The sequence below is a fragment of the Motacilla alba genome, chromosome 1A (genome assembly GCF_015832195.1).
Source record: "Motacilla alba alba isolate MOTALB_02 chromosome 1A, Motacilla_alba_V1.0_pri, whole genome shotgun sequence".
Taxonomy (NCBI): domain Eukaryota; kingdom Metazoa; phylum Chordata; class Aves; order Passeriformes; family Motacillidae; genus Motacilla; species Motacilla alba.
In genome coordinates, this window is record NC_052031.1 from 12,658,634 (window position 1) to 12,672,183 (window position 13,550).

The window sequence follows — 13,550 nt, forward strand, 5'->3', positions numbered from 1 at the left end:
AACCCCAACAGCATACAGACAGTCAGAATATTTTGACATTTTACATTCATGCAGCCTTTCTGGTTCTCATTACCTACACTTCATATTTTCCTTTAATTTCTAGTAAAAAGTCACTATTAATTATTCATCCAATTGAGCATCCTAGTTGGAAGAACAATAATTCCTGGAGACACATTAGATGAATTTTCATTGTGTTCTTTACTTTGGAGAGAGAGAACATTTCTTACTTTAAACTGCATCATGTATCCTGGCTGTATAATGAGCTCCCTGGAGGACAGGATGTTGTGTGTTTTATCCTTTTTCTTATTTGGCCAGTAGAGATGGAATGATGGATTTCCACAGAACCCTGCAGTTCTGACTGCATTAGGGTAAAAGCTCCAATTTTCTTCATGAGAGGTGCCTTCTATTAAGATGAGTTAAATAAAATTACTGCATTGTCTTGGTAAACATCAAGGCTTAGAAATGAATCCACAGAATCACTTGATAGAGTACTTTAGTGATATGAACACTACATTTATGCTATCTGTAATGACACACAGTAAGCTACAAAGAGAGAGACATAATAAAGCCATTCATCACCAGAGATGTAATTATAGTGTTTAAATTTTAAAAAATATGATGAGATAAAAGCATAATACCAGACATTTAAATTAAATGAGCTGGACTGAAATAAAAATTTTTATGTGTACATACATGTGCACACATATACATCTGAATATACATGTGTGTGTGAGTATATATATCTATATATATATATATACACACATATATATTTATATATATATATTTACACACTTCTATTAATAGCATGAAGAATAGCATATAAACAGCATTAGTCTACAAAATGAAAAAAAAGCAGAGTTAAAATAAAAGAAAGTCTGCTTGCAAGCTCACAGGGCTCAGGTAAGATAAGAACAGATAACGCCAGACTACAGATGAGCAGTGGCAGCCAGTTTTACCATCATCAAAGGTGTCCACCAGCTGGCTGGGGTTGATCTCTGCTCCCCCAATCAGGATGTTATCCAGAGCCCACTGTGCCCGCTCAGGGCCGGGCACCACGATGCCGCTGCTGAGGGTGAAGGGCTGCCACCAGCGCAGGCGCGTGGTGTTGGTCAGGGCGTGCTCGGGGAGGAGGATGTAGTCGTGCCTCACTGAGATGTACTTTTGGTAATCCATCTCGTGGAGCAAAGTCCAGGATATCCCTAGAATGAAAAGATGCAGGTTTAGTGATAAAACCAAGCATATGGTAGAATCTGCTGAAGGATTAAAGTAAGATAATAGGAAATAAAAAGTAATAGCTATGGTCTTCTGATAGAGCTTAACTTCTAAGCATAGTTGGCAACTGTTACTCACTGCAAGAGTGATCTTGTAATTGTAAAAAGGAATAATCCACTTGTGTGGAAGCCAGTGATAACTGAAATAAGGCAGGAAGATTATGGAAAACTTGTGAGCAATAGATGGAACTTTTAGATGGGAAAAAATCTTTACATGGACAAAAATAGGTTCACAATTAAGAATTAGTTTTTTATTTTGGATCTCTGACAACTTGTCAGGTATTCATGGTGGATGGATACAGAACCAGACTGTAGCTCAGCTGAAAATACAGTATGTACTTGCCTCCATCAATGGAGTAGTCTAGCAGCACTCCTTCCTTTCTGCAAGTCGGTCTGTGGCATGTTGTCATGTTATTTTCACTCCCAATTCTCCCCCAGTACTGTAGAAACCTAAGAGTAAATGTATATGATCATACCTGTTAGACTTGTACAGATAGAGGTTGCTTTCTGTTAACAGACGTGCTGGAATTGTTCCAAATGCCAGCATTTTAAAGCAAATAACACTGATGCAAAAGTACTACAAAGGTTTTCATGGAAAAACTTGAATGGGAACCCCATGGAATTCAACTAAGAACTGCCCCTGGGAGTAACCCTTTGCAAATGTACCAGCCAGGGACAGACTGGATGGGAGCTGCTTTGCTTGGAGTTCCATGAGAGTCCTGGTGCAATGGGAGCTCACCATGTGTTACGGTGCCCTTGTATCAATGAAGGACATTAAAAAAAGTTCATAAACTGAGGCAAGGTTGGTGGAGGTCACTGGAATGGTTAGAACCAGAGCCCAGAGCCAAAGGTCATACACTGTAAAAAGAGGAAGTTCCAAATGAATTTAACAGGGAGGAAAAAAAGAAAAATAATCACTCTGAGAGTAACTGAACACCAGTACAAGTGTTCCAGAACAGACAGGCAGTAGGATCTCTGTTCTTTGAGGTTTTTAAAGATCCAGTGAGACAAAGTCCTGGGCAAGCTGCCCTGAATTCCGTGTTACCTGGCTTTGAGCATGAGGTTGGACTAGAGACTCCCTGAGGCTACTTCCTTCCTGTAATTCAGCAAAATTGCAAAATTGAAGAAATCAGAGTGTGTGGCTTTGTTAAAGCCATATGTTCAAGAGAAACGATGCTGAAGTTGTCTGTGCCATGTCCTTAGCTTGTCTAAACCAATAGAGTTCCATTGCTCTCCTGATAAGTCATCCTTTCCAGCAGCATAGAATGGAATGGATGTTGTATGGGCACCCAGGAGAGAGCAACCAGCAGAGGTTCTGCTCTGAACTCAGTGAGAGACACAGCTGGTGCCTCCAGGAGTGATGCCCTGGTGACTGGTGTCTTGCCTCTTTGCAGGACAGAAGTTGCTGATTCCAGGAAATTTCTGGACAAAGGGACTTGCTGCTTCACCTGGACTTGTCAGACCCTTTCCACTGTGCTAGAGCAAGCCTTGTGACTCATCTGAAAGCATCAGAGCCTTGAGAATCATAATCCCAGCACCCTGGGAATCATAATCTCCTCAGTGTCTGCCTCAGGTAGTGCTGTTCCTGTGGTGGCCTAGGAATTCCCTGAGCTACCAGCTATGCTGCCTGCTGCTTTGCCAGTGTGTGACAGAGCTCCCCGTGACAATGACATGCAACCATGACCTACTTTGCCCCCCGCAGGTCCAGATCCTGAGTGACAGCCTGCCTCACAGTTGCACCTCCAAAGTACAGAGTTGTGTCTTCTGCGAGAATTCCACACTCAGTACAGGTATTTCCACCTTCTAAGGACATCCATAAATCTGGTTTAATTTCCTCATTGTCAAAGCGCTCTTTCAGGAAGGTCTGTAAGTAAGGTATTGAACATGAAGCACAGGTAAGTAAGATTTTAAGTCTTTTTGACAACCACAGCTGGAACTGACCTAAACATGTTTGAAGAGCTCCAGAACACTAAATTTTTCTCAGGGTGACTGAATATAATCACTTCTGGCTGAATATTTAGCCACTTGAACTGAATTGGCTAAATGTGAAAATATATTAGGGCTGGATTTTAACTTGGGAGATAATGCAGCAAATTAAAATTGACATGTGCAAATGAATGAACATGTTGGGTTTGTGTGGCAAGGTTTTGATGGCAGAGGGCAACAGTAGGGGACTTCTATATGCATGGGAAAAAAAATTCTATATCTTTCCTCAGCAAATCAGAGATCCTGGCATTAAGGAGTTAGCAGTAAAACTCCCCTAAAATTGCTACCATTTTATCCCAAGTGTCCTTAATATGATGGATACCTTACTAGTTAAAAATTGCAAACAGACAATGATATTTGTTCATGTAATTAGTATTTCAGATGAAAACCAGAAGATTATAATTATTCAAATTACATGACAACTGATAAGTTAGTTATTTTTAACTTTTAAATTAGCAATATCTAACTAGAGTCCACTTGATTGTTATTGGGTAACATGAGTAACAGCCAAACAGCCACACGAATTAATTTTCTAATTTTATGCCTTTTTCCTTTATTCCTTACTTCAGTAAGCTCTTTCACAGTAAAGGCAATCATTCTATTTTGTTCAAATACAACCACATGTGCAAGGGTGATTTACATCCTATAATGATGATTAAAAGATGAACAATGAACTTTATCACAGCCTTTTCAGTCTAAGTGTTATTTTCAAAGCAGCAAACCCATTCTTGTATAATGCAGTAATAGTTTTGTTAAAAAACTGATGGAAGGGCTGAAAACGGACTTGACTGTCTTCAGGCTGACAGGAATCAAAGCTAAATTTCCAGTGAGATCAATCTCTCCTCTCTCTCCTTCCCAGTTAAACACATGCCAAAATTCATTCTTTAAAACATGCAATAAAATTACCTTCAGTGTCTGAGTCAGGTAGCAGTTTGGACCCGAATACCCAGGATCACAGATGCATTGCTCATTCAGGCAGTCTCCGTGACCTCTGCAGTTTTCCAGACAACCAGGGCCCAGATAGAAATTATCAATGGCCCACTGCATATCTGAGTATTTCTGGTAGAACCGAAACCTCACGGGACTAGATATAAAGGAATGAAGAAAACCAGACACAGGCATAAAACAACTTTGATCAATTAAAAAAAGGTGATGAAACACAATATAATAATGATTGTACTATATTCTGAGCTTCCACAAATAGTGGAAGTATCTACTGAAATGGATTTTTTTCGATATCCATAATGTAGTGAACATGAACGCTGCTATTCTGCAATTTCCTTGAAAGAAAATGAATGTCATGTTGTGTTTCCAGGGTGGTACTCAATCCAAGACAAAATGAGTAGCAAATTCATACTTACTTGCCCACAAGGCTTTCAGGCAGTGTGTAAGTCACTCTTTTCCATCCTTTGGTGGGAAAGAAGACAGATGGCTGTGAGACAGTCCCAGAACATTTTGGATCAGCTGGTAAGCACTGAGGTACTAAGTAACTCCAGCTAACGCCAAAGTCAGTGGAATACTGCACATGGACCTGATTTTGTGCAAGTTTTTCTGAGGGTTTACATCCAACAGAAACCTAATAAAGAAGAGACCATCAGTAATTAAGAATTGATTGTGGTGGGGAGTTTAAAAATGTGTCTGAAAACAGACTGCAGAATTTTGCTTGAAATGATGGCAGTAACAGTGCTGGTATGGTACCCATCACCTGCAGATCTCTTTGATATTCTCAAGACTGAGAACGGACACCATATTGTGATTTTGGTTTTCTTCTAGATAGCTCACGTTCCAGATTTTGACACTCGTGCCTTATACCCCAGTGCAACATAACAAATAAAGTTAATATCCCCACCCACACAACCTGAGATTTGAATATTTCAGAGAAGGCCACAGAGAGGGAGACCACCTTTATGGATGGATGAGCAAAGGGTTCTTGAAATTTCCATATATTGCTGGGTTATTTCCTTAATTTAGCCAAAGGGGGGGTACAAAGGCCAGCTTGGGTGCAGGTTTGATGTGAGTGTATGACAACCCAGGAGCAGAGTGAAGTACTGTGGAACTGCTTTTCCCTCACCAGCAGGTGTAACAAAATAGGCACCTGGTAGATGTGCAATATCCCTATTACATGATGTCCATAGAACTGCAGTGCTGGAAGAGAAGAATGTGCCACCTCTGAGAAAATCCTGTGGTATTAAAGCTGACCAACACAGAAAGTGAGAAAAATGAGGATGGCCTAATAACAACATTTTTCCCAACAGGAAATGGCTCCTGTGTAGGCCTATACATCATCCTTCCTCCTGAAAGATCTACTTAGACATGGAACAAAATGTGGTTTTGAATAAGTTTACTGCAGACAGATTTTACCTTGAACTGCATAATCCAGCCTTCTGTAGGAGTCAGGTCGTGGGTGACGGCATAGACCTCTCTGCCATCGTGGCTCCCGCAGATCATGACACCATCAGGAGAATCACAAAATCTCTCAATTGAGCAATCATCATGGAATAACCAGTGTTCATTCACTTGAAAATAAATGGCAATGTCAGTAATATACAGTGACAATATAAATTAAACAGGCAGTAGTGTTAACCTGTTAACCACAAAAGGTGATTCATAGCTTTATTTTTCAGCCTACATGAGAATTATTTAGTATTGCTCCTGAGAATGTCAGTACCCCATTGTTCCCATGTAAATATGTATTACAGTTATCACAATTATTGCTGAAAGCACCTCTTACTGCTCTCTTACTTAGACAAGCATTACAGCATTATTTTTTAATATTAAAGAAGTAAGGATCTGAGACTTACTTAAAATATGAACTTCTATTGCACTGAACTTTTTGGGAGAGCCTTTTAATGGGTGTTGCCTACATGTCTGCACAAAGTGTACCCCAGCACTGGTAGCTGTTAAGCCTTATAAACATACAAAAATGCATCTTCTACAAAATTTATTTGTAAAATGTAACTTAAATTCCCTAAAGAAAATTCTAAAAAGTTAGTAAACAGGGAACAGACACTCAGGATAAGACTTGCTTAGAATAACCTGTCACTTTTAAATTACTTTTTTTTTTCCTTTTAAAATAAATTAACCTTCTAAATAAATTCATGCAGTAAAAAAGCTGCATTACACCTTTTCATTTTGCTTTTTGCGAACGAAAAGCAAAAGACAAGGCCTCTACAGCAACGGAATTGTCTGTGATCGCCACCACAGTGACACAAAGATTCAGAGGCTCAGCAATCGCTGCACATCACCGCACTGGCTTCTTGCTCCTGCACCGGGACGCAGGTGGGAGGTTTACCCGTGGTCTTGTCCTCCAGGGCCATGTCGAAGGCGATCCTGCCGGTGGGCCCCGCGTCGGCCGGGGAGCGCTCGTGCTGCGGCAGCGGCGCGCTGCTGAAGGTGTCGAGCATCACCGTCCTCTGGTCGGCCGAGCCCGAGATCAGCACGTTGTCGATGGCCCAGTCGTTCTGGTCCAGCCCGTCGTGCTTGGGCTGCCACCAGCGGAAGCGAGTGCCAATGGTTTTGGCGTCGTAGGGAAGGAGGATGTTCACAAAGCTGGAATAAAAGCTGGGAATTAGTTGTAGGAATGCTGCGGGAGGAGGACACTTTGCAATGCTCTGTGCTGGGTGCTTTGACCAAGTCCATTCCTGATGTTTCCTAGAACACGTGGAATTTGGGAAAGAACAAAAAGACTGGTCTAGCCTATATTCCTCTAGGAGATATTTCTGAAACAAAAACCTTTCTGATCACTCCCAATGTCATCCTTGGGACTGGAGCTCAGAGAGAGGTGGAAAGGATCAGCACCCAGACTGTGACATGACCCAGACTGTTTGAGCAACCTCACTTGCTCCAGGTGTCCTTATGGGACTGAATGCAATGGTCTGGGCCAGCAGGGTATGGCCATAAGGCCCTTATTAAGGGAAGTGTTAAGAAGGAGAATGTGCAAGTGAAAAATAAAGATTGCTTTTTTCAACCTGGAGCCATTCAGCAGATAGCAATGTTCCAGTACAGTTTTATCTGTTCCATTGCAACAGTAGACAATAGTACATGGAAATCTCATGTCCAATAAAGTGCTAGTGATTTCTTGGTGTGCTCAAATGAAAACAAATAATGAGTCCCTCACATCTCCATTTTCTGTGAACCTTTTATATTAGTCAGTGAGAAAATGGTCAGCTTACACATATGCATGATTTGAATTTCACAAACATCTGAAAGTAGGGCTTGAGTACATCTATCCTTTTGATGGATAACTGCAGAAATGCAGTTTCTCCTAGCCACACCATTTTCTGACTAACTTATAACAATCAGTGATTTTATGATCTTGCCAATAAGGAAATAGGTTGCAAAGGTTAGCAGCTTTAAAAACAGGATGGACATCACTACAGTAGCTATTAACTTGTCTTCCTGCAACCATTTGCAAATCTACCAGACCGCTACAGGCTCCTAGGTATTCTTGTATTTCTGGCCTAGCAGCTGCACAAATGCTGATGCTCTCAATACATGCACCAAGGCCATTAATAAACACCTCTAGGACTGTACAGGCTGAACTTGTACATCCCAACCTGACATCCAGACTAAGCACTAATATATCCCACAGGTTCTGGTGAAACATTCAAGACCACCTGACTTTAGCAGAGAAATTTACACAGGCAGAAAGAAGGTATCTACTAACCCAGGCTTGCTGAATTGATCATAGAAAATTTCCATTAAGAGGCTCCAGGTGATTCCACCATTCACAGAATACTCCAGCAGCACTCCTTGGTTGCGGTTATTAGGAGTTATCAGACATCCATACATGAAATAAAACTGGATGAATTCGGCACTGGTGAGGTTCAAATCCACTGTAACTAACATACGGCTGCAGCCCTTAAAAGCAATGAAAAAATATGTTGGCTGGTGTTGTCTGGCAAAACTTATGTTCATAAAAATGTTAGACTATGCAGTCACTATTAATGTGGATTCATGCTGCAAAAATTTTAAGATTGTACAAAATTTTATGAATTATTTCAAAGGTAAAGTTACAACAGAACAATAATAATATATGTTTTCCCTGAAGACATAATTTCAGTCGTTTCATCTTAAAAATGTCTGTTCTGTATCTATATATGTTGCTACTTGTACCTTCAGGTTCACAACTTAATTTATTCACCTTTCTTCTTAATAAAAAAGCTGCAGAAATCCATGCCTCCATTGTAAATCATGAAGTTTTCCATGCAGAATTAATGAATCACTGATTATGTGCTAATGATTCAACTTATGCAAACTTTCAAATGGCAAAGCAATTTTAGTATGTGTGTTTTCCACAACACCTTATATATTTCACATTGCTTAGTCTGTTGGTGTTTACTTAGTCCTACTGGAATGACGTGGAAATGTAATGCTTCTGTTAGTTTATTTTAGAAAACTTTTGTCAGTTTGAACTTAGTTATAAATTTGACAGAAGATATCTACAGGCATGAATTTTATGTGTTTCTAAAATACTATTTCATCATTTTTATAATCCTGAGGTTATCTATTAGCAAACTATAGTTGAGCAGCAGTCAGGGTTTTATACCTACATATGTAGCTAACCTAGGAAATTTTACTGTGAGCTTACTCTGAAAACACCCACCTGTGAGACATCTGAAGGATGAGGCTACACATGGGTGCAATGTGCTTTAGGGTGACCCTGCTTGGGCAGGAAGGCTGGACCAGATTACCCGTCATGGCCCCTTCCAACCCAGCCCATTCTGTGTTTCTGTGGCTCTGTATTGTCATGGACCATGTGCAAGTCATACAAGTGCAAATAGCTAGTTATTAATTTACCTCTGTGGTCTGATTAGAAGCCACACCAAACTCTAGTTTGAAAGTTTTAAGTGCTGTGAGAAGAGTCTTAAGAGGAAAATGAAATGTCTACATATTTATACTGCTCTTTAACCTACCAGCTCCACTGTCAAAGGTCCCTCTACAGCTCCTCTCAGGACTCACAAATACTATATCTCATTTTCCTGGCTGCAGCATATCAAGGAACACAGTGTCAGCTTTCCTGGAGTGTTTCTGGCTGACCCTAGCCTGTAGGACCCTTTTGACTTCAACCTTCAGCCAGGCAAATGATTTAATTTTTAAAAACATTTTATATGTCTGGTATGTTATGCTGTTATTTTTTAAATGCCTTGCTATTTAAATTTTAAGATCAGTCCCACGTATAGTGTCAAAGGGAGCGAGCTGGTCGCTGTGCTGACACACACCCCGCTGAAGTGAAGAGCCATGCCCGAGGCGACGGCGCCGCAGACGGTGCTCAGCTTGCCCCCGTTCACTGTCAGCCAGTTCTGGTTCGAGGGCGAGCGGTTGAAGTTGTCCTTCAGCTGCGTGGGAAGAGGGGTCTCCGGCTCGTCGCAGTACAGCCCACCCCAGTGCTCGTCGCAGCTGCAGAGCAAAACAAACTCACAAATCAGCTGGCAAAGGCTCTGCGTGTTATTAAGGTATCGTTCTGCAGAGGGGCATCATTTACTAGCGCACAACTGGTATGTGGGGGTTTCAAACATCTGGCGTTTCGTAGTTAATATGAAACAAAAATGACTTTTTGGAAGGCTTAGCACTGTGTATCATTCAAGCTTCTATTACAAGGTACATTCCTGAACATAGTGAAAGCAGTGAAATATGTTGTGCTTTGATAAATAAACCAAGAGAATGTGCCAAACCTAAAAATGTCCCACTAATGTTAAAGTTCAAGTTTCTGTAAAATTTCAGTAGAGGGGTGCCTTCTTATCTTTATATAGTTCTCCTTTTTTTTTTTTCTTTCCCTCTGAAAAATGTTCTTATAATGTGTCAAAGATTGGATAACAGCTTGGAACTGTGTTCTGCTACTCTGAGATTTCACCAGGGATATTGTGTTTTGGTACTTCAGTGTTGTCAGGATAGAGGAGAATACAATAATATGTCTATTCTGCAGTGAAATATATTTCTAAAAAATACAGTCACAGTGCAATTATACAACCATTCTTCCATTTCTGCTGCCATTTGTGGCTGGAAAAAAAGCAATACATCCATCTGGAAGGTATTTCTCTGTTGCCAAGACAGGCAAATCTGGGGGTTTTTGTTTGCTAGCTTTGCAGGACTCTGTGTGGATTGTTATGCAAACAGTTGGAGGATCAAGCCAGTCTGCCTCTCCTGGCAAACCCTACCATGGAGCAGGGTCATCAGACCATCAAAATAACACCAGTCAAAAAGCCAAATCTGGCCTTGTGAAGAACTGGCATACATCCTGCTTAGTGGATATGTCCCACCTCCAGCCCAGGTTCTCTGCACCCAGCACCAGGTTAAGAGCACAGGGACATGGTGTGAAATCCCTTGGGAATAAGGAGAACATATTCTGGGAAGCTCCAGGACTGTATGTCCCTATAGGACTATGCAAACTCAAGGGGTACCCTCTCCCTACCTGGTGGGAGGGGAATTCATGCAGCAGAGGCAAGAGCAGAGGTGATGAACTGCCATTGAGGAAAGGACTGTCTGTTTTGGCCATGGAGCGTGGACAGTCAGAGGTCTGGCAGGGCCAACCCCTGTAGTTCCCCATCTGCTTGTTACGTCTATTCCCAAGTGGACCCAGTGCCCTGCTCAGTTTCAACAGCAAAATCCACCTTCCTTTGTAGAATGGTATCACAGCTCTTCCTGCAAATTCATCAGAATGACAGAGGGGGAGTGAAATGCTACAGCCCTGGGCAGGACAGGGAGCAGATGGCACTCACACACAGTTGTCTTGCGTGCATTTCCCGTGGCCACTGCACATGTCTATGCAGCCATCCCCGATGTAGACGTTATCGATTGCCCACGTTTGCTGCTTGTCGAAAGGAGCAGGCTGGTGCCAGCGGAAACGAGTTGCTTGAGACCTTGGGAGAGAAAGAAAAACAGAATTCTGTATTTTCTAGCTAAGGTAATCTTTATTTTGATTGAAAGGAAATGTTAGTCTTGAGGCTAACCTGCTCTTGGGAGCTTTGTTTGATACCAGCATGACCCAGGGCTGGTTTCTGACAATGACAACATCCCTCCAAGAAAAGGGTGCCCAGATTTTGAGAACAGAACAAAGCATGGGGGCTTGGTATCAGTCTGAGAGTGTGGAAGGTAAGAAATGGATCACTGGTGAAAGAAAAGCAAGCAGGCCATGGTTGGTGCAGTGGAGAGGAGGTAGGAAGAAGGTGGTACTCCCAGTTGGAAGCTCAGGCCAGTCATAATCATGTCCCAGCACAGATCCAAACCTGAGGGATAGCTAGGAGCTGGATCAAGCCAGAATAATCCAAACCCTCCAAGTTTCATCCTGAGCCAGTCAATAAGTCCAAGTCAACAAATTTACCTGGCTTTTTCTCAGTGAATTCTCCCAACCACACTTAGGTTAACAGCAGTTCTAGGGAGTGGGTTTGGGTACAAGTGAGGAGGCCCATGCATGGCTTGCAGCATGACCCTGGCTTTGCAGTTTCTTTCATCCCCTCCACCCAGGGCTTGGCTGGAAATTCTAAGAAATTATCTGTAGTGATCCTGGCTCTACTCAGTAAATTATATTAATTTTGTTGATTAAAATAGGCTTAGCTCCCTATATGTGAATTAAGTGTCTCATCTCCCAAGATAGATGAGGAAAATCTGTCCAAAACAGTCAGGGGACACCAAATAGTTATTCAGCTCATGCAGGTGTAGACTGTGAGTCAAGAGTTGTGACTAGAAGAATTTCTGTAACTATGAATTCAAGCTAATCCCTGTTTTGCGGTACAGCACTAGATGGCAGCATTGAACTTTTTGTAGTCTGTTTTCTTTTGGATCTCAACGAGAATTCCCAATTATTATAAACACACACACACAAAAATAAAACCCACAACCCCCCCCGAAAAAACCCCAACCCCAAAAACCTCCCCCCCCAAAAAAAAAAAACCCAAATCCCCAAAACCTATTCAGTGTAAAAATGGACCTCATATGAAAAGGTTATTATTCTCCCATGAATTATTTCTTTATGAAAATGTTGCATGAGCTGAATAAATAACTTGTTTATCCAAAGAGAAATCTAATGCTCTGAGCTCAGCTCAGCTGTTCCCCAAGCAGCGTTTCAAAAATAAACATAAAAATGGTGAGGAAGTCCTTTCAGAATAAAGACAAGCACGTATATCTTACAATGCATGCTTTGGCTGGGCACATCACTAACAATTCCTGGAGCTGATGCTCCTGTGGGGAGATTTGTATTTACATTTGCATTTTAAAACCAACTCCAAGTTAAAAGTAAGTGTTCAGTGGGCTTGGAGGCCAGAGGTGAGGTAGCACTCTGGAGTACAGGAGCCCTAAGAAGCTGCACAGACATGGGTGGTGAGCACCAGGCCAAGCTACTGACTACACAACCTGCATGTGCCTAAAACATACAGGCATAAACAACTGGAGACACACACCTGCTATTACACAGCTTGAAATAAAAAAGCAGCATAAAAATGGTATTTCTTCTATACTAAAAGGCCTGTTAGCTGCACTGTTCTTATCCTAAAGCTCAACGTCTCTCTTGCTTGTGAGATAAGGTTGTAATAACCTCTCTCATGGAATGCCTGTCTTAATAACTTTGAGAAATTGTATTACTTGATCCAAAAAATACAATTATGGCATTGGACAGAAGTGCAGTTTTTGCCTCAGTAGGGCATCAGACTTCTTGTGACATATACTGCTCAAGAAACTCTTCATTCTTAAAATCACAGTTATTTATAAACCTGCGTTTATCTCAGGTGGTAGCTTCCTTTCATGTCCAAATTCAGTTGGTTTGGAACATCAATCCCAGCCCTGATTTATCCCATTCAACCCCAGAAAGACTACTCTGAACAGTCTTTATACAAGAACTGACAGGGTAATGGATTTTTACAGATGACACGTAGCAAAGCTGCACAAAAGGGGAAACACAGAAAATTAATGCTGGGAAGAAGTCCTAAAAAAGTGCTATTACTTGATGTAACTGCACAGAAGATAGAAAAGAGTCCAGATACCCCAAATGATTAGTAACAGCACACAGACTTTTTCATTACTAATGTCAAATTGTGTAACAACAGTATAGGCATTTTCAGTACAATTGCTAAAAAATAAAAGTCTCTGCTTCCAAACTTGTGTGTGCCTTTGGTGGCATCTTTCATGACAACCATCTCAAGGCTCTACCTGTGCTTCAATACTTCTGAGCCAGCAGTTAGCTCAGCCTATTTCTATGTGAGGAGATAAGGCTCAGCAGGAGGAGCAAAGCTGTGGAGTCAAATAGTGCTGAGAGCCTGATGCCCTTGCTACCTGCATTTGCAATTTCTGTAGGATAGA

At 41.4% G+C, this 13,550-nt stretch overlaps 1 protein-coding gene across 2 annotated transcripts in view; it reads right to left on the minus strand.

Moving 5' to 3' along the window:
- Positions 1 to 13,550, minus strand: part of RELN (reelin) — a 278,635-nt gene that overhangs the window by 15,701 nt on the left and 249,384 nt on the right. For both annotated transcript variants that reach the window (XM_038155700.1, XM_038155699.1), the window contains exons 47-57: positions 10,979 to 11,119; positions 9,482 to 9,659; positions 7,927 to 8,120; positions 6,553 to 6,809; positions 5,622 to 5,776; positions 4,622 to 4,836; positions 4,167 to 4,344; positions 2,963 to 3,138; positions 1,618 to 1,724; positions 960 to 1,202; positions 228 to 403 (exon numbers count right to left, since the gene is read on the minus strand). In XM_038155700.1, coding sequence (XP_038011628.1) covers positions 228 to 403; positions 960 to 1,202; positions 1,618 to 1,724; positions 2,963 to 3,138; positions 4,167 to 4,344; positions 4,622 to 4,836; positions 5,622 to 5,776; positions 6,553 to 6,809; positions 7,927 to 8,120; positions 9,482 to 9,659; positions 10,979 to 11,119 — 2,020 coding nt within the window. The remainder of the gene's footprint in view (positions 1 to 227; positions 404 to 959; positions 1,203 to 1,617; positions 1,725 to 2,962; positions 3,139 to 4,166; positions 4,345 to 4,621; positions 4,837 to 5,621; positions 5,777 to 6,552; positions 6,810 to 7,926; positions 8,121 to 9,481; positions 9,660 to 10,978; positions 11,120 to 13,550) is intronic.